This window comes from Ailuropoda melanoleuca, chromosome 13, assembly GCF_002007445.2.
Source record: "Ailuropoda melanoleuca isolate Jingjing chromosome 13, ASM200744v2, whole genome shotgun sequence".
NCBI lineage: Eukaryota > Metazoa > Chordata > Mammalia > Carnivora > Ursidae > Ailuropoda > Ailuropoda melanoleuca.
The window spans coordinates 1,730,821-1,751,232 of NC_048230.1; the positions used below are offsets into that span (position 1 = coordinate 1,730,821).

The 20,412-nt window shown below is 41.7% G+C and overlaps 1 protein-coding gene across 2 annotated transcripts in view; it reads right to left on the bottom strand.

The window, feature by feature from the left end:
* Positions 1 to 1,825: 1,825 nt before the first annotated feature.
* Positions 1,826 to 20,412, bottom strand: part of RPA1 (replication protein A1) — a 66,298-nt gene continuing 47,711 nt past the window's right edge. For both annotated transcript variants that reach the window (XM_034640353.1, XM_002918029.4), the window contains 11 exons: positions 19,638 to 19,770; positions 18,390 to 18,492; positions 16,112 to 16,180; positions 15,769 to 15,961; positions 15,473 to 15,612; positions 14,915 to 15,063; positions 12,418 to 12,550; positions 10,175 to 10,351; positions 7,811 to 7,918; positions 4,305 to 4,391; positions 1,826 to 2,858 (listed from right to left, as the gene is read on the bottom strand). In XM_034640353.1, coding sequence (XP_034496244.1) covers positions 2,754 to 2,858; positions 4,305 to 4,391; positions 7,811 to 7,918; positions 10,175 to 10,351; positions 12,418 to 12,550; positions 14,915 to 15,063; positions 15,473 to 15,612; positions 15,769 to 15,961; positions 16,112 to 16,180; positions 18,390 to 18,492; positions 19,638 to 19,770 — 1,397 coding nt within the window. In that variant the 3' untranslated portion in view covers positions 1,826 to 2,753. The remainder of the gene's footprint in view (positions 2,859 to 4,304; positions 4,392 to 7,810; positions 7,919 to 10,174; positions 10,352 to 12,417; positions 12,551 to 14,914; positions 15,064 to 15,472; positions 15,613 to 15,768; positions 15,962 to 16,111; positions 16,181 to 18,389; positions 18,493 to 19,637; positions 19,771 to 20,412) is intronic.

Genomic DNA, 20,412 nt, shown 5'->3' on the forward strand with positions numbered 1-20,412 from the left:
GGTGGGGATGGGGGGGTAGAAATCCTCTGAGATAAGGAAACAATCAATTTACTAGGGGAGCAGTGAGTGGCCTTCTAACAAGTGAAAAGGAAAGGAGACTGGACAACCTGTTTCACTTTCTATAAATAAAACCTTAGAAGGCATATTGCCAAAGAAACACAAGTCAATATAAACCTTTATACACTGGGCTGCCAAACTTCACTTTTAGACAGTATATTAATTATGTAGTCAATAACCATGGGTTTCATTAGTGTATTAAATACCACGATCAATATTATTTATACTTTTCCAAGACAGGCCAATCAGGAAAAAAAAAAAAAGTGGGGGAGGGGGAAATTTTTGACCCTGAAGTTCAAAAAAGAACAGCACACTAGAGATTAGCAAGGCTTTTATGGAAAGCATAAAACACTGAAAATATGGACAGAAATCAGATTACTGCCCTTTTATTTTTTTTTTTCTTGCCTCTTTCACAATGACACTGGAGGAACTCCAAGAACCATTTAAAATGAAGGCAAAATGATTAGACTTTTTTCCTAATTGCTTAACGCTGATGTCATGGCGTATGCAAAATAAACACTGATCTCAAAGTGAAAGATGAGAAATAGAACATGAACAGCCTTTCGAGGTAAACCATATCCAAGAGAATTCCAAGAACTGTGGGCCAGAATCTATTTAGGCAATCCTCAGGGACCCAAATCTCTTAAAAGCCAAACAGTGGAGCCAATTTCTGATGCTCCTCTACTGGTGATCTGATTTTTAGGAGGGAAATCTGCTAAACATCCTCCCTCCAGGGAGCCGCCCTCCCCCAGAACAGCCCCATGGATTTGCTGGTTTCATCACGGGGTCACCGAAAACGCACGGCACCCGGTCCAGTGGTCCCGAGATGTGTCAGGGCAACACGCTCTCCACGAGGTAGAGCCGTTGTGAATGCGAACGGAGAGAATGCCGGGAGTAGGAGATGTGAGACTGGTTACCGGGCTGAAAGCTAGATCACCATGTCCAACCCTCAATTTGTCAATCCAGAATTGTGCTGAAGACTGTAATTTTCTAGTCAGTGCTTGATAAGCAAGGTCAGACAGAAAAGAGCTTCCATAAAAATGGCTGAGGCCTCAGTCCAAGAGGCAAGTGCAGCCCGATGACCATCTTCTGAGACTCGAATGTGTCTGAACAATCAGCCGGCCTGAGAAAGACCCTTTCTGTCTGTTGTGAGGAACGGGAGTCATCCGGCCAAGAGCTGGCTGCTTCCCTCCTGACAGAGGACAGGTAAGGACGAACAGCCAGGCCATCATTGCTTTCCAGCTCCACAAAGGGCCGCCATATGCCACACCTGCACAGACTAAAACCCGGCTCCTTCCGCTGCAGGCTGACTGCAACTCTGCCTGGATGCTCGGGGAGAGATGTGCAGCAAATGCCAAGTGGTGGGTCGCGGCAACTGGATAGATAATTAATATGATTAGGAACACACAGAGCAAGCACGCTCTTGCTGACTGAAAAGCCCAGTAGCATAATTACTGTTTTCTTACTAGCTCACTGTCTGTACACATTTCAAAGCCTGGTTGGTGTTAGACTGCTGTGTAAACATCAATAAAATCCCAAAGTGCCAGATCATCAGCATTCTTGAGCACAACGGCTTTTTGTCTTTAGTGTTTTCATTCTTCTAAAAGATGCATTTTAGGGTTGCAAACATTAGGATGAATGATCTCTATGCCTTGGACTAATCTTTGAGTCTGTAATGAGTTAACATCTCCCCCAAGTGAACATTTATTATGAAGGCTAATTAATTGCTTTCCAGTTACAAGAACCTTTACATTCAAAGAAAGTAGGATTCACACGCAGAGAATATTCTGTTTATTAAAACAAAGCAGGGGAAACAAAGGGCTTCTTCCTTCAAAATCCCTTCTATTTAACATAGCTTTAATCAAGAAATGAAACATACAAGTGCAAGAAATATGTACAGGTAGAAAAGTGTGCATTCACCAGCCAAAACGCAACATTGATTGAAGTGAAAACTAAAGCAATGCTTTGTAGTTGCTTGGATGTCCCTGGGGGACAGCAAGTCCATGCTTATCAGCCTTCCTCAGAAGAGACAATTTTGATTAATATCAGACCATCTGACTCAGTCTATTAAACCCTGAAGGAGGGATATTCTTCAGATATAAAAGATATGTCTTTGATTAATAATTCTACCCCATTGCCATTCCAAGCATTAACAACTACATGGCACCTCTAGAAAGAGAGAGCCTTTGAATTCCAGAAAGACACACTCACTAAAGTACAGGTTCCGCACGAACACTTTTCAGCTCCCCCTCCTGAGAGGGAACCCCAGTCGAAAAGGTGTCACCACAGGAGAGGCGGAAACCCTAGTTACATAATTTATTTCACGTCTGCAAAGTTAGGGTCAATTACTACTTGTGACATAATTCCTGCCTGAAGACAATGAAATCTTAATAAAACTGACAAAAGCCTGAAGACAGAAGGAGTGACTGGCACTACACTACCCGCCAGCTGACCCACTAGGACGGACACAGTTTACACCACAGCCGTCGGAGCACATTTCCCTTTGCCTATCAGCGGACACCGATGGGCTCCAAGACGCGCCCTAAGGGAGGAAAGCGCTTCGTCCACCGCAGAGAGGCCCTCGGCACACAGGAGCTAATGTGGAAATGTCACACAGGGCGGGGCGGGGGGGGGATCAGTTTCATCTCAGCTCTGCTTTTGCAAACTGCCCAATCAGCCCTTCAGCCCTGCTCTTCTCACATTAGCGCGTTTCTCCTGATGTTCATGATCAGCCTTCTGCCATATTCTCTGTAGTCCACGGGCTTCACGTCCATCACAGTGGCCTTAATTCGAGACTCATCCTTTGAGAAGAGAAAAGCGGTCTGTGAGTGGCGGAAAGCCTGTGGCATGGAGCAGTGGTGATAACTCCCTTTGCTTCAGAGGTTTCAATGATCTCAGCGGGAGAAAACACAAAGGCATGCTGGCCTTAGTGTTCAGTCATTCCAATACAGAAAAAAATCACCCGTGAGAGCCATGTTTGGAACTTCTGGAGCTGGGAGGGTGGACAGAAGCCCCCTTCATCCTTCCCTTGTGCTCCCAAGCTCTCTGAAACCTAGATTCCAAATGGGATGGACCTTAGCGGGCTGATGTAGGTCAATTTATTTTCTCTGCAGAGGGGGACACAGGAGCCCAGAGAAGGGACTTGCCTGAAGCCACACAGCTGGTTCTGAGCCGTGCGAGAGCAAAAGCGCCCTTGGCAGAGGAGGAAGAGCTGGTCTGGGGCCACCTAAGCTCTGCGACTCACCTTCCCTGTCCGCACCATAAGAGCACCGCGCGACCCTTCCAATCGTGTCCGGGCCCACCTCACTGACACCCTATCACAGACATTTGACTCCCCACCTCATTCAGGGCTTACAGAAACAAACACCCCTACTTACAGTGGCTAGGGTGAGGGTGTGATAATAAAACAGAGTGAGGAAACCCTGAAACAAGCGAGAGAACTCTCCCTCCTCGCTCGTTCATCAGGACTCAACAGTGCCTTTAGAGGCAGGATGACGTGATGCCGAGAAAGGGCACACGGTCTGGTTCAGGGACTCATGCATTTTTGTGTGCATGCGCTCCGTAATGACGACATCATCCTCTTTATAAGAATGGTGAAGAGCAAAGCTCTGAAGCTGGGGGCCGGAATCTTAGGTTCTGCCATTCGCTGGCATGCGACCTATGCAAATTACTTATTCTCTGCATGCCTCCACTTTTTCAGTGGTAAAATGAGGTAATAGTAGTTCCTACATCTGGGTTACTGCCAGGATCAAGTGAGATACTAGATGAAAAGTCAAGGGTGTAGCAGAGTAACTGGCAGACAGTAAGTGCTCAATCACTGCTGTTACAGTAGGACTATCCAATTCTACAATGTTATAGGCAACTTAAAGGAATTTTCAAGGTAATGTTCACTATGTGCGGCCTTTGTTTCATATGCCAACCTTAGGGCCTAAACCTCATGGAAGTGAGTCCACTGAACACCTTACCATATTCTTCGTCAGCACACCAACAGAACACCGCAGGTTGTAACTGAAGAGACCGCACAGCATTTCCCCCTAGGTGCTCGACACTAGACAGAACACTCAAGCACTCTAAGTTCCCTTCCTCGGTGCTGGGAAGATTCAATGAGTAATAAGTGTAGGGTGCTTAGCCCAGGGTCTGTCACACAGTATGCAATTAAGTGACAGCTGCCACTGTACTGTTGCTGTGGGTGACAGAGAGCAGCTTCCCACTGCTAACCCTTCTGCACCCCAGGTGACTCCACTTACATTGTAGGTCTCTAGTTTCACCCTGATCCTGAATGTGAAAGATCGGAAGTTGGCATTCTGGAAAATTTCCTCAAATGCTTGCTCATTCTGCAAAAACAAACGTAAAACTTTAGGCATGGAAGCTACCAGACCATTTGAAAATATCCATCAAGACTTTTGAAGGGGCTCCTGGCTGGCTCAGTCAGAAGAGCATGTGACTCTGGATCTTGGGGTTATAGGTTTGAGCCCCACGTTGGGTGTAGGAATTACTTAAAAATAAAAATCTTTATTTATTTTTATTTATTATTATTATTATTATTTGTTGACAGAGAGAGAGTGAGAGAGGGAACACAAGCAGGGAGAGCAGCAGAGGCAGAGGGAGAAGCAGGCTTCCCACTGAACAGGGAGCCCGATGTAGGGCTTGATCCCAGAACCCTGGGATCATGACCTGAGCCAAAGGCAGACGCTTAACTGACTGAGCCACCCAGGCGCCCCCAAAATAAAATCTTTAGAAAAAAGATTTTTGAAGACTTTTGATAAAAACCTCTTTCAAAAATATATTACCCCCAGTGGTTTAAATTACTTAGGAATAACTAATCTACAGGTGACATTTCATTACATAAAACTGTTTAGGTAGAATTTTATTAAAAAACTAAAATACTCTACCTAAATAAAATAAGATTTTATTTATTTATTTGACAGAGAGAGACAGCCAGCAAGAGAGGGAACACAAGCAGGGGGAGTGGGAGAGGAAGAAGCAGGCTCCCAGCAGAGGATCCCAGAACGCTGGGATCACGCCCTGAGCCGAAGGCAGACGCTTAACGACTGTGCCACCCAGGCGCCCCAGAAAACACATTTCTAAACTTCAAAAGTTTGTGATGGAATCTCAGGGTTGTGAGTTCGAGTTCCACGTTGGATGCAGAGATTTACTTAAAAATAAAATCTTAAAGGGACGCCTGGGTGGCTCAGTTGGTTAAGCGTCTGCCTTCAGCTCAGGTCATGATCTCAGGGTCCTGGGATCGAGCCCCGCATCAAGCTCCTTGCTCAGCAGGGACCTGCCGCTGCCCCTGCTTGTGCTCTCACTCTCTCTGACAAATAAACAAAATCTTTAAAGAAAAAACCAAAAAAACCCTTAAAAAAATAAAAATAAAATCTTAAAAAAAGTTCAAGTTGTCATACTGTTTTAGTCTCTGCATTTATAGTGATTTGTGAGCAAGTGAAGACATGTGAAGTGGGTGAAGATGAGGGAAAGTCTGAAAAACACAGTTCTCTCCCTCTTTCTCTTGTCCCTCAAACACCACGTAAGCTTTTTTTACCTTTTTTAAAAAAAGTAATCTCTACACCCAACGTGGGGCTCGAACACATGACCCTGATAACGAAGTCACACGTTCAACTGACTGAGCCAGCCAGGTGCCCCACTAATTCAGTTTTATTAAAAAAAAAAAAAAGTACGGTAACAGAAAGGAATCAGAGAAAGCATTTTATATAAATACGCATAAAATAAATTTGCGGTAACTTTATATAAAATTAACAGTTCATATCAGTCAATATTATCTTTTCAAGCCACATGGAACATGAAAATGGCTTTGCTACACAGAACTCCTGTGTAAAAGTTACTTCACATATACACACAAAGTCCTCTGGGCTTTCAGATATGTAAATAAAACAATGCGTTAAACCTTAAGAAAAGTATACCAACTGCCACTATTCTTCAAGATTTGAGAAAGCATGGAGTGTGTACTCCAAGAATATTTCATGGTTCCTGAGGGAAGAGTTTCTATACATCCTTATTCACCAGCAGTAAAAACAGTCAAATGTAATAAGCTCATAAAAAAACCCTGAAAAGCTGCCTCGAGCCTTAAAATCTGATATGAAAATAAAGAACCAGGCAAAACAGATGAAAGATACCATCATACTTTAAAGTCAATTCCAGTTATTTCTACAAAAGGGCTTGTTGGCGTTATTTTCAGAGATCTCACAAGCAATTTTTAAAAGATGTGTGTCAGGGGAGGCAGGGGAGTTGAATGGACACAATGAAGGCAGGAAAGAATAAGAAAAACACACCAAACAAACGACAAATCTTTTTTTCTTAGTGGTGTATGTGTGTGTTTTTTTTCCCCATAGTGGTTTATTTATAAGTTTTCTAACCAATTTGGAGGAAAAAATCTATAGATAGATGCTAACTTGTGTGGCCCAGAAAACACAGCTTTCATTGGTCATCTTCACACATTTTTTTTTTTTAAGATTTTATTTATTCATTAGACAGAGAGAGAGACAGCCAGCGAGAGAGGGAACATGAGCAGGGGGAGTGGGAGAGGAAGAAGCAGGCTCCCAGCGGAGGAGCCTGATGTGGGGCTCGATCCCAGAATGCCAGGATCATGCCCTGAGCTGAAGGTAGACGTTTAACGACTGAGCCACCCGGGAGCCCCAACTTTACACATTTTTAACGATTTTTTAAATTTATTTGAGAGACAGAGCATGAGTGGGGAGAGGGCAGAGGGAGAGGGAGAAGCAGACTCTCCACTGATCAGGGAGCCTGATGCGGGACTTGATCCCAGGACCCTGAGACCATGACCTGAGCCAAAGGCAGACGCTTAACCAACTGAGCCACCCAGGCGTCCCCATCTTTACACATTTTATCTGAGATTCTTGCCTACATTTAGCATAATTAGTAATCTATTCCCTACATTAAATAAACCTAATATATAAAAATACATATTTATAAAAATGAAATGGATAAAGTTATCTTACGAAAGAAAGTTACTTCCTAAGAACTGCATCTCAAGACCTAGAGTAGCAAGTACCTTATATGTGGATTTAAACCAGGATTTGACTCAACTTTTCAGGAAGGTTTATTATGTTAAAAGAGTACATCTGTACTTCAGATTACTTGAGAAGATACCTTCTAGATCTCAAGTGATTATAGGCACACAACTTTAGTGTGCTAACAGGAATAGGAGAAATAAGTGGTTTATACTTCTACAGTGCTGTTTTTAGGGGCGCTTGGGTGGCTCAGTTGTTAAGCGTCTGCCTTTGGCTCAGGGCGTGATCCAAGGATGCTGGGATTGAGCCCACATCAGGCTCCCTGCTCAGTGGGAAGCCTGCTTCTCCCTCTCCCCCTCCCTCTGCTTCTGTTCCCTCTCTTGCTCTCTCTCTGTCAAATAAATAAATAAATAAAATCTTAAAAAAAAAATTAAGTACTGTTTTTAAAGCACTTTTTTTTTTTTTTTAAAGTAGTCTCCACACCTGACGTGGAGCTTAAATTCAACCCTGAGATCAAGCGTTGTGTGCTCTACCGACTGAGCCAGCCAGGAGCCCATAAAGCACTTTTTTATACATTACTTGATTACTCATTGTTAGCATACCCAAGGTGCACAAAGTTCGACAGAATCAGATGAGCTCTTAAATAATCGTCAGACTGAGAAACTATACACAACATCCAAAAGAAATAAAAAAAAAAAAAATTGAAGGGCAAAAAAAGGGGGTTACTGGCAAGTGTTACAGCAATAATAGAAGATGAGGCCAACCTTGTCCTTTAGCTCCCCAAGATAAGAAGTGCTTTGTCCAATGATGGCCTCTGCAGACTCTTGGAAACAAGTGACCCACTGATTCTCCTGAAAATCAGCAATATTTACCTAAAAAACATATATTAATATTAATTTAGCCAAGAAATAATAAAAGAAAGACACACTCAGGAGACTGGAGGATTAACTTTTTCCATTCATTAAAATAATTAAAATAATACCACTATATATGCTATATTCTTTCAAAAGAATGTGAAAACTATGGGAGAAAGAAGTTTAAAATGTAAGTCCGGATCACAGCAGGAACACAATATGCTGTGGATATGTGATTTCAGACTTCACTGGAGATAACAACCCAACTAAACTCTCCTTCAAACACACAACCCAGGTACACCAAACTAGGTTCCCCTCTAGCTGCAAAGCCCTTTGGACTCCAGGTTTTGAATGAGCCTCCAAAGAGTAAGGGCAGGTCCTCTGCATTTTAAACTGTACATCTTTAAGTCACTAGTTCTGTAAGACTAGTTCCAGTCACTGCTGAACCTCCCGGACTATTTAGAAGCCTGAGCTTAACACCCTTCATCCAGCCGCCACTAGCAACAGAAATAAGTGATCAAATGCCTCCAATTAGACCACAGTAAAATTAAACAGAGGAGAGTCAGGGAAGAAAGTGGATCACATAGAATCCAGTTGCTAAAGTAAAAGTCTTAGTACAAACAAGAAAGCAAAGGGTTTTTTTTTTTTTTAAGGTATCAATTTGATGATTCTACATATTTGCTTAGCATATACATGGAGGTTTAATATCAAAAGTTATGATGAAAAAATAGGGGACAAGAGAAGATAAAAACACTCACATATATGAGAAAATATATCATACACTAGGGTTCACACCTACAGTTTGTTTACCTCATGCTATCCCTAGAGGCAAAGAGCACCGCTCAACAGGGCTGAGGAGGGTGACAATGGAGACACCATGTCGTGAAACCAGTGTGCTGGGATTCCTATTTACGAGTTTCCCAGAAAGGCTGATAAACAATCTAAAACAATTTTCTCCATCCTAGTTCGATGAAGTTAGGTTCATGTTTATTTTCTGTAAAAATACCGAGCTTAAATGTAGAACTTTCCTGCTGAACTACCACTGTATGCAGCAATTAGAATATAGAAAGGATAAGTAAAATCCTTTCTTTTTTAATCTAAAAAGATTTTTTTTTTAAATTTCCTATTACAAGAAAAAAAAAAAAAAAGGAAAATGCAGAAGAAACTAGAAATCAACCAGAAATAACCTCAATCAACACTGTGGTATTCGTCCTCTCAGTCTGTTTTCTATGTGTATACATACTTCAAGACTATATCAAACATACCATTTAAAATTTGCCATTTTAATTAATAAACCTGAACATATGTCATTTTCAAGTATTTTAACTGTAGAAAACTGTCAAATAATTGGCAAATTCTGATGCCTTCATGGTATTGCACACTACAGATATATAATAAAGGAATTAACCAATATAATATTTTTTAATAATATATTTTTATTAAATTGTTAGTCACCATACAGTACATCCCTAGTTTTTGATGTAAAGTTCCATGATTCATTACTTACATATAACCAATATAACATTAAGGAAGTTTAAGTTGTATCGAAGTTTTCAAAATACCACAGTAACAAATAATTTACACAGCTGTAACATCTCTGATGATTTCTTAGACGAAATTCCCTCCAAGTGTTTAATGTGCCAGAAAATATAAACATTTTTAAGGCTCCTGATATATTACTGCCAAATCACCTTCTAGAAAAATGCAAGAACACCTATTTTCTTATACCGTTATTATCATTTAGTATTATAATTTTTTTTAAAGGTTTTTAAAACAGAAACAATTCTTACAATGCAAAAAAGCCACACTCCCACATCAGCATGCAGTCACATTCCTGAGAAGTCAGCTCTATGAAGGCTAAGAGGAACAGATTATCTACAAGAAAAATTACTAAATATAGGCATTGGCGGTATAAGTATAATTACTGCTCTCCAGAAATGCCAATTCAAATTAATTTATCTTCAGAACAGTTAGCAGGAGAGTGTCACCAATTCTGCAATTGTACTACACACACAGCAACCGAAATCAGCTGGGTATCTAAATGCAACTTTCTGGTATGAAAAAAAGCTTTTAGTAGGAGAACAGACTATTATTCAGTTGAGCGAAAGGCCCCTTACTTGCCGTTCTTATAGAACAATAAGAAACCCTTTAGCACTCACGCATCTGGAGGCTTCCTACCCCAAGCAATCTTATTTTTGCTGTTGTCTCTACAGGGCCTAGCATTTGGTAGGGACTCGAGCACCACAGTACTTCCCATCTACCCATTCTACTTACTGACAGGATCATGCGGTACTTGAAGTTGGGAAATTCACTGTCGCACTTCTCACAGCGGTATAATCCATTCTGTTGATCAATCACTTTCTTATTGCAGTCCTGAGTTGGGCAGGCCTGATACATACAGTTCTCTTTGCGAAGATAGACTACTGTCGCCACAGAGCTAAAATAGTCGGCCTTCGGGAGGAAAGAATGACATGAGACCTAGAACACATTCGTTCCTCCTGTTCCTCTGACTCTCCAAAGGTAACAGATGGAGGAAATACAGGGGAATGCAGGCGAACCTAGTGTAGCTACGTCCAACCATCCTCCCGCAGGAAAAACAGCAGCAGTGATTTCCGGGGCCTACATTCACCTTCATCCTTCTCTAGGCCACGGTGGCAAACTTTGTAGAAAGTCAGACAGGACATATTTTAGGCTTTGGAGCCATCCAGTCACCGGCTCTGTCGCAGCTGCTCTCTCTGCGGCTGCGGTGCGGGAGCAGCCCCACACGACGTGCGCACGCACACATGCAGCTGTGTGCCAACCCTGGTCTGAGGTGACTCGGGGAGATCACGGAGAAGTCAATGTAGCAAGGACTAAGTCATGTGCTCTGGCTTTCCATTGACCCTATTTGTTTTGCTTTTTAACTCTCACAGAGAGGATACAGAGTGAATAATTTTGGGGGGTGAACGGCTCCCTCTGGGTGTACTCCAAAGTTAGAGCCAGGTCAGCAACCTCTGGGGCTTCCCAATGTCTCAGACCAAAAAAGGCTCTAAGAAAGTAAGGCTCAGGGCGCCTGGCCGGCTCAGTCAGGAGAGCATGCGACTCTTGATCTTGGGGTTGTGTGTTTGAGCCCCATAGTGGGTATATAGAGATTACACCCTAGGAGAAAGTCTCCTAGGAGAATGCCTATTGAGTTTTTCTGTATTTCCAGGTAAGATCCAGACTCAATGCATGACTTTAAAGTTTGGATGCAAACAGGTGCTCTCCAGGCCTGCTTTCTTTTCTTTTCTTTTTTTTTTTAAACATTTATTTACTTATTTTTAAGTAATCTCTACAACCAATGAGGGTGGCTCGAAATCATCACAACCCTGAGATCCAAGAATCACACACTCTTTCAACTGAGCCAGCCAGGTGCCCCCAGGCCTGATTTCTCTTTCTTTTCTTTTTTCTTTTCTTTCTCTCTCTTTCCCTCCCTCTTTCTTTCTTTCCTTCCTTCCTTTCTGATTTTATTTATTTGAGAGAGAAACAGCACAGCAGGGAGAGCCGCAGAGGGAGAGGGAGAAGCAGGCTCCCCACCGAGCAGGGAGCCCAATGCCGGGCTTGATCCCAGGACCCCATGATCAAGACCTGAGCCGAAGGCAGATGCTTAACCGACTGAGCCACCCTAGCGCCTCGCAGGCCTGATTTCTTAGATCTAAGAAGGAAACTGGGTGTCAAAAGAACCTGAAGACTAGCTGTTCCCCTGACAGGACAACATAGATCTGTCTAATGTTTAATTCTCAAGATGCTGTATGACAGCATCACAAGGTGCCGTTGATGACAATGATGGATAAGGGAGTATGGTGAAATGAGACAGTAAGGAATAAAAACTATATTATATAATATGAAAATAAGAAAAGTAGGAATTATGTTTTGGGGAGCATAAAGGAGAAATAAATGACTTAAATATTGAACTGCTGGCAGAACACAGGTTTAGATCAAGACAGCAAGAGCGTCATTACATACAAACATTGAAAGGAAGCTGCAACTAAAGTCAAATACGAGAGCCAATTCCTGCCAGAGAATAGTGGCAAACACTCGGCCCATGAGAGGTTAGAGTCGTGCAGCCAGCGAAGGCCCATGTGAACTGCCTGATGTCTGACATGGAGCCTCACTAATGCTCAGTGTTGGCTCTAAACTCAAAACGCATCTTCTTGGTATGTGGGCATTTCGATTTGCAGGAACAATTAGCAAAAATAAATACAGACCCGAAATCATTACCGCTTCATTGAGATCCCTCTAAGAATTAAACAACTCTCTAAGTCAGAACTCTTAACATTTTTTTGGCCTCAAGATATGTGAGAGATACAACATGCAGGCACAGCCCCCTCACTCTGGCAGTGCTTCTCAACCGTCACGCCATGCTCTGGTCAGAGCTCCAGTTAAGAACCATAGCTCTGAATGGATGTCTGATAGCTAGGACGAGAAATCAGGTTTGAAAACTCATCCTTTTGCACACTTTATGTGCTTTTGTGAAGAAAGTTAGGAATGTGGGATACCTTGTCACCATGGCCCAAGTTCTCGGATTTAACCTCATATAAAGTTTTCCAGTTGGTGTTGCTCCCTCCCGTTCCTCCACTCTTTAGATCAGAGATGGAAACACCATCTAAGGCTTGTCCTTCCGAGTCAAACCTGAAAAAAAAAACCAAAGAACAACAGGCACTTTATATAATTATTGAATATGCTACTTGTTTCTAGATGCCAGATACAGGCTATCCACACCCCCAACGCCCTACTCGTCCAACTTTCATAGGTCATGGTCATGTGGCCTGAAATTAGTATCTTCCTCCTTGTACCTGAAACCAACTGCAGGAAGGGAATGACCTCTTTTCATCTCAATTGCTTTGATGCCCCCCAGTGGTCAAGAAAGACAGTGCCAAAATACAACCACCTTTTCTTAAATTAGCATCTGGTACATAGTACTTTAGGCTACTGACTGACGCTCATTCTCAATCAACAGCTGCATTTTTATCATTACTGAAATATACCAGCATAGAAAGTGACAGTCCCCACATAATGGTGGCAAAAAAATGTTCCCAGGGTAAAAGATCTTATAAGCCTGGGGCACCTGGGTGGCTCAGTTGGTTTAAGTGTCTGACTTCTAAGCGTCTGACTTCGGCTCAGGTCATAACCTCAGGGTCCTGGGAGTGAGCCCTGCCTTGGGCTCCACGTTCAGCAGGGAGTCTGCTTGTCCCTCTCCCTTTGCCCCTCCCCCAGCTTGTGCTCTCTCTCAAATAAAATCATAAAAAATTTTTTTTATAAGCCTGATATAGAGTTTAAAGGATTATATAACCCAAAGTAATTTAACAGAAGATATTATCTATTTTCTTGTAGATTAACTTCTTAGTGAGATTTTACCTATGCCAATATAAAAATTAACATTAATTTATGCTATATTATTAAAACTGATTATACTTCTTGATCACGTATCAGCTGGTATGAAGGAAAGTGGCTCAGAAACATACTTGTGGCAGGGAAGAGTCAGTATGAGATTAAAACATGCCAGTGTCATCTAAAAGGAGGATAACTAAAAGCTAACCACATATAGAACAGGCTTTTTAAAAAGAGACCATCTAACAGAATGGGTGCTGCCCTAAGCTGCAGACAATTGCCTTCACATTCTGTCAGGTAAGTGGCTAAATCCATCACAGAAGCACAGCAAGGTCCATAAATCTGTTTCACCACTACTAGCTACACCAATTTATGGTTTCAAAAACTCCAAGGAGACATTTGCCACCAAAGATAGCTCATCAGGAATCAAAAGAGGAAGGACAGAGGTAGCCCTTCTTACAACAAAAAAATCCCACCTTGTTATAACCAAGATCTAACATCTCCAATCCTTGCCGAGGTGGGGTGTGTGCATTGAACTTCTCTTTGATCAATGCCAAGTTATTTTATTCTGGAGACAGCCATGTCTTTTTATGTTGACCAGGATCACTGTTATTGACAAGTAAAATATGAAGACCTTAATGTGGGCATGCAATTAACCTGGGGTTGAGCTCTAGAGCCCGAAAGAAAATCAAGCATAAGGACACACCCAAGCTGTGGTTATTTCTGGTCAGACTACAAAGAGGCCCTAACTAAGGCAATGCCAGCTACCAGGACTTTTACACAGAGATGCGTGTGGATACTCAGGAGGCTGGCTTGAGTGACATGAACTCTCGTAGCTGTTTCATGAAATTACTCAAATACTAGTGCTACTAGTGGTTCACATTACACTCAAAATAAAAGTGAAAAGTATGTCATAGGAGCTAATTCTTTAAGTACTAAAACCCTAGGACATAGGTGGAAACTGACACAACTCCCCCGGGACTACAGCTACAGAAATTATTAAAGCTTGAGCTACTTAAAGTGTTTTCCCGGACCACATCACTTCTTGCATACCGTGTTTCAGTTTGAAGTGCTCCTTAAAGGCAGAGTTTTAACACCCTACAAAGCTAGATATAGTGAGGAGATTTTAATAGGCTCTCCTCAGCCCCTGAGTGCTTGGGGAATAACAACAGAATGCCAACAAAAGCCCATTGTTCCCAGCACACTTTATCAGAGTCCAGTGAACACACACTAGAAGATGTGATCAGCACCTACAACTGGACACAACAAGGACGCACACTCTTCCCCCACCCCACAGAAGCCCACAGCTTTAAACCTAGGAAACAAAGTTGCCTCCAGCTCACAGTCCTTCAGCACACAGTCGTGAGAGCCTGGGCTCCCCTTATTTTGGCAGGATCGAGATCAGCAGCAGCTCTTCCATTCTGCCTGCCTCCTCGGAATCTCTGGGTTTGTCATGGGATTACAGGTTTGTCAGTTTAAGGGCTTTAAAGCCATCCTCTCAGAAGGCATAATGCTTCCAAGAAATATAGGAACTGATCCATTCAGTAACAAAGCCCTCTGCTCTGCAGACAGTTCACATACTGATCATAAGAGCCAAAAGAGCTCGCTCTCCTCACTCAAAGTCCAGGCTCAAATAACCCCTTTGTTTAGCCCCATAAAACCTACCATCCACGAAGCTTATAGGCCTCTGGGATGTCAGGATTCACAATGACCGTGCTTGAAGATAGTACAGAGAGGCTCCGTCCACCAAAATCAGAAACTCTGGCTCCTTTGATAGCCATCACGGGTTGTCTAGAACCATCAAATCTATCAGCCTGAGTAACAACAAAAACACCAAACAAATACAGTGAACAGGTGTCACTAGCAGCAAGAACACACAGAACATTTTTATAGAAAACAAGGAAAAGAGTCAATAGCAGACTAAATGCAATAAATGGTACATGGAATCTATCCCACTTAACCTCACACACCAGAATCTGTTCAAAGACACAGCAAATCTAATCTAGAGTTAAAGGGAAGATTTCACTGTGTAAAACTAAGATCACAGCATATTTCACCAAAGTAAATCAAATAAAGGATTTCAGATATTCCCTGGCCAGCTCAATCCTTCTTTAGGAAGGGCCTACACGGCCAACGCTCCACAACTCTAAGAAAAGACAGCCGCCCAGCTCTCTACGTCTCTGCCTTCCGCACATGCTCTGACTGCTCAAGGCAAATACTTACATCTTCTCCCCACAGCGTAGCGGTCACCACTTTCCCTGACATGTCCATCAAATAGATATTTCTCTTAGAAACTTCTCTGTTGTTAGACTTCACTGTGATTTTGGTGGCATCTTCATAGCTCTTGCAGATCCCAATTATGTCTAAAATACGGGCACAATGTGTTAGCAAAAATGGTCAAGGCACCCATTACAGCATGATCAAAGGTTGAATGGCAAACACTTAAGTCTTACACTTCCCTTATTATGTTGCAAGCAAAACTAGTTATCACAACTCTTTGCTCTCATACGCAGACTTACCTATAAGTGAGTCTTTAGGCTTGTTCTCCAGGTCACCAATCCCTGTGAAATCAAACTGAACTGTAGGTAAATGATGACCATCTTCACAGGGCATGACAGAAGTCTCATTATTGAAGGTCATCTCATAGTCATTTTTAACAGCTGTGAACTGTTTGTTAGCAATCTTCAGGATGCCTTTAGAGATATAATAGACCTGCAAAAGAGGCAAGCCATGGACTGTGGGTAGTCTATCAGATTAAACAAACAACTCCTTATCACCACGCAGCTCTTCAATGGACGAGAGTCCCCTCACTCCTCCTGGTACCACTCAACGGTTTCGGTTCTCAACAAAACACTACCCTACCTTGTTCATGTCGATAAGGGGAAAGAACTTGTCCACTTGCTCATTGAAAGCAGTAGCTCTGATTTCACCCTGCAGAAGCATGCAACAGCAGGTTAGAATTGTGTTTATCAAGTTTTACCCCTGAAAAAGAGGACACTTTAGTGTCAAAATGACATCTTTAAGGAAGTAACACAAGCACAAATAGGATGTGTGAGAGCTACAGATACCCCCAGAAACACACATTTTATAGTCACATACTCAAGTTATTCACCACAATGGAACAAGCTAGGTTTAACTGGCTGATCCAGCTATGGTGCTTTATTAACTTCAAGTTAGAGACCTAAAAAAAAAAGCAAAATAAAAAAACACAAGAAACCTAGTGATTTGAATATTCTGACAACAAAAATAAAAATAAATTATGAACACTGAGTGACACAAATGAAGCCCACAAGGAAGTTTGATGAGCCAAATGATTCACCAGCTTCCCTCACGCACGTACAAAGCAAGGAATTACATCATATTTCAGAGTCATTGCCAAAATGTTATAATACACCATGTTTTCAAGTTGCCTGTGATTTGATTTTCACTTTTACTTTTCCATCAGTCAAAATACTATAGATGGGGGCGCCTGGCTGGCTCAGTCAGGGGAGCATGCGGCTCTTGATCTCAGGGTTGTAAGTTCAAGCCCCACGTTGGGTGCAGAGATTACTTAAAACAAACAAAAAAAACTACAGATGGATAAGAAACTTAAAGAAAGGGCTAAATTTTAGCCATCTGACAGATTAAACTGATAATCTGGTAAAAAATTAGGTTCTGATATTGATTCTACCATCATACAGTCAATACATTTGGGGTATTAGTCCATCTTCCAAAAACAAACAACAAAAACAAACCACCTATTTTTTTTTGCCTTCTCAGAAGTCTGAACCAATAGAAAATACGCAGCAGATTGAAAACAATGTGTCAAGTACATATTAGGAATTATACACAAAATTAACAGAGAAACAGCTAACAAGACGGTCAAGACTCCACAACTTGGATTTTTTGTCTCTTCATCATGGTTTTGTTTTGTTTAAGTAAAGCATAGAGTCTACACAAGCAGAATCCATCTCCCACAAAACCATTCACTTTTCAAGGTGGCTGGTGCATGCTTTCCGCTGTGGCCCAAAGCAACACTTTGCTCATAAGCAGACATCATTTCTTTGGGCTTCAATTTACCCTGCAAACAGGCCAGACGGAGTGTCTCTGGTTTCTCTTGCTCGTGAGGCTGTTCAAACATTAGAAAACTAATTTCTACTGCTACAAATGCTTTTTTAAAATCAAGGATTTCAGGGGCACCTGACTGGCTCAGTTGGTAGAGTGTGTGACTGTCGATCTTGGGGAAGTGAACTCAAGTCCCAGGTGGGTGTGTAGAGATTACTTAAAATAAAATCATTAACATCCAGTATTTTAGGGGCGCCTGGCTGGCTCAGTTGACAGAGTATGAGACTCTTTTTTTGTTGTTGTTAAAGATTTTGTTTTAAGTAATCCCCACACCCAACATGGGGCTCGAACTCACAACCCTGAGATCAAGAGTCCCAGGCTTTAGCGGTGCCTGGGTGATTCAGCTGAGTGTCTGATTCTTGGTTTCGACTCAGTTTATGATCTCAGGATCATGATCTCAGGGCTGTGAGACCAAGCCCTGAGTCAGACTCTGCACTCAGTGGGGAGTCTGCTCGAAATTCTCTCCCTCTGCCCCTCCCCACCCACTCATGCACTCCTTCTCTCAAATAAATAGACAAATCTTAAAAAAAAGAAAAAAAAAAAAAAGAGTCAAGAGAGTCGCACGCTCTACCTACTGGGCCAGCCAGGTGCCCTGAGCATGTGACTGTTGATCTCAGGGTCCTCAGTCCAAGCCCCACGTTTTTTAAGTAAATAAAAATAAAATAAAAGAATTTTTAAAAGACTTTTAACCCTTTGGGGCACCTAGCAAGCTCAGCTGGTTAGGCGTCCGACTCTTGATTTTGGCTCAGGTCACGACCTGAGGGATGAGGGACTGAGCCCCGTGTCGGGCTCCAAGCTGGGCGTGGAGCCTGCTTAAGATTCTCTCTCCTCCTCCCCCAACACAATCCCCTCTAGAAAAAAAAAAAGACCTTTAACCCTTTGCCCCAGACAGCATCAAAAGATTATAAAAGAGGAAAAACAACAATAACAATCATGTTTATTTTTGGCCTACTACTGTTTTTCATCACATAGGCTTGCACAGAGATGAGCCCTGTTTCTCAGACTACTCCTATTTCCCCACTTGACAAATACTCACACTTTCATCAACTAGTTCTATGGAGAAAAGCTTCCCTTCCCCTCGGGAATTGCTCCAGGTGCGGATCTGACTTTTATTGGTAACTCGAGCACAGATAGTCCACCTAAAAACCAAATAGATTATATTAGTGCTCAGAGTCTTAACCTGGGAAAGATCTAAAAGGTTCCCTATCATCTTCCTATAGCCTTCCTTATCTTATGCATATTCCATTTTTCAATTTAAGCTGCATTTTAATCCAGCTATTTAAAACCCCAAGATAACATACAGGTTTGACAGTTTATAGAATAAGCAAGTAGTAAAACATACAAGATGATTTAACACTAACTCATTCTCCTGTCAAATTAGTAAATTTATAAACTCTCTCCCTTCTCCAAAAAGCATCACCAAGGCAACAGTATCCCCTTAATGAAAGGTTCTAAGCTAGAGATGCAGTAATACCAGCAATTATATTTTGCCACTATTTTCAATTATGGGAACTGATAAAACTGGTGTCAAACTTCTGTCTCCATTCTAACACACCCTGAATATAAATACAAAATTATGGAACATGGTGTTGGTAAGCCACCAAAAGAAAAACACACTAAAGCAGTATGACCTCAGACAGAGGCCACTAAAAAAAAGGAGGTACAAGATCCAAAACCCAGTCCTGGGGCCCATACTGAACGCAAGTGTTGGACACATCAGTTACCTTACTCATTTTCCCTGCACTGCAAAGAACTGAAGAGTAGATAAAAACGTATCTGAAATAATTCTGAAAAGAGAATTCCCTAATTTTTAACTGTTAAAATTAACTTTTAATGGAAAATATCTGTTCAGGGTGTATTAATGTGGCTATAGAAATAGTACAATTCTCTTAGTCAGCTAAATCGTAATAACAATTTTTAGACTAAAAGGCACTTATTTATATCATGAGAAGATGAAATGCCTTCTGAATTACAACAAATATTTATTTTTACTCGTAAGACGATAAATGGATTCTTTAAGCATTGTGTATTTTTCAATTCAAATTCTTTCAAAACAAAACTCCACAGGCTATAGCGGATTGCTTTTCTTGCCATTCTTTTATGGTAAGAGAGTTAAAGTTCGCCACAATTTGTACCGTTCTCTCCCTTTGCAGGAAAAAAAAAGAGATGAAACTTACTTTATGTATGGTAACTCTGAAGTTCACAAAAATAACTCAAGAGCCCGTAATAACCTCTAACATCATATCGTGGGTACATTCTGAACTTACTCTATGGAATAACTCACTTGGATTGGTAAGGGGTGAGGCTGGCAATGGGTACCACTTTGACCTGTGTTCCTCCAGCACTGTTCGCGAGGCTGGTACCTCCAGCTTTTCCAAACGTCTTTGAGGCACCATAAGTCTTAGATGTAGTGGAACCTTTAAAAACAAACACAAAGGAGGACCATCATTATTCTATGTAAATATTATATACATTTTATACTAACTCTCAATGACTGAGGTGTCCCTGGTGAAATTATACAAAATGAGAGGCAAAGTTTTTCCTTTTTAGTAATCAAGAGATATCAAAACAGGAGGCTAGAAAAGCGATTGAGAATGAAGGCTGGGCAGACAAGTTTTCTACTATATTTGCTAATTGAAGCTCTGACTGAGGTCAAGGTAATAATTGTATTGAGTCCAGACACTGCTCGTTCTGAGGCCCATCCTTCTTAAACTGTCCTTTGTATTAATGGGCAAGATAATGCATCAGAGAAAGAAAATCGACCAAACTTCTTGACTGTAAAACTGATAGCAAGTCACTAGTTGCATAAGAAAAAAAAGCAAAAGGGAAGGCTAGAAGATAAGGGACATAGTGAATGAACTATCTGAGGTGAAGGATACTTATCACAAATATTTTACCTCAAAACATCCTTAGAAAACTCACAGTGTTCAACAGGTCTACAGGACTGAAAAGTCTAGAATGAAGTCTATGGGACTGGGTTTAGTTGGGACCAGAGGACAAGAATCAGTTTTTGGTTCAAGACAACTAGGCGGCTGGGCACCAGGATCCCTTCTGCTTCT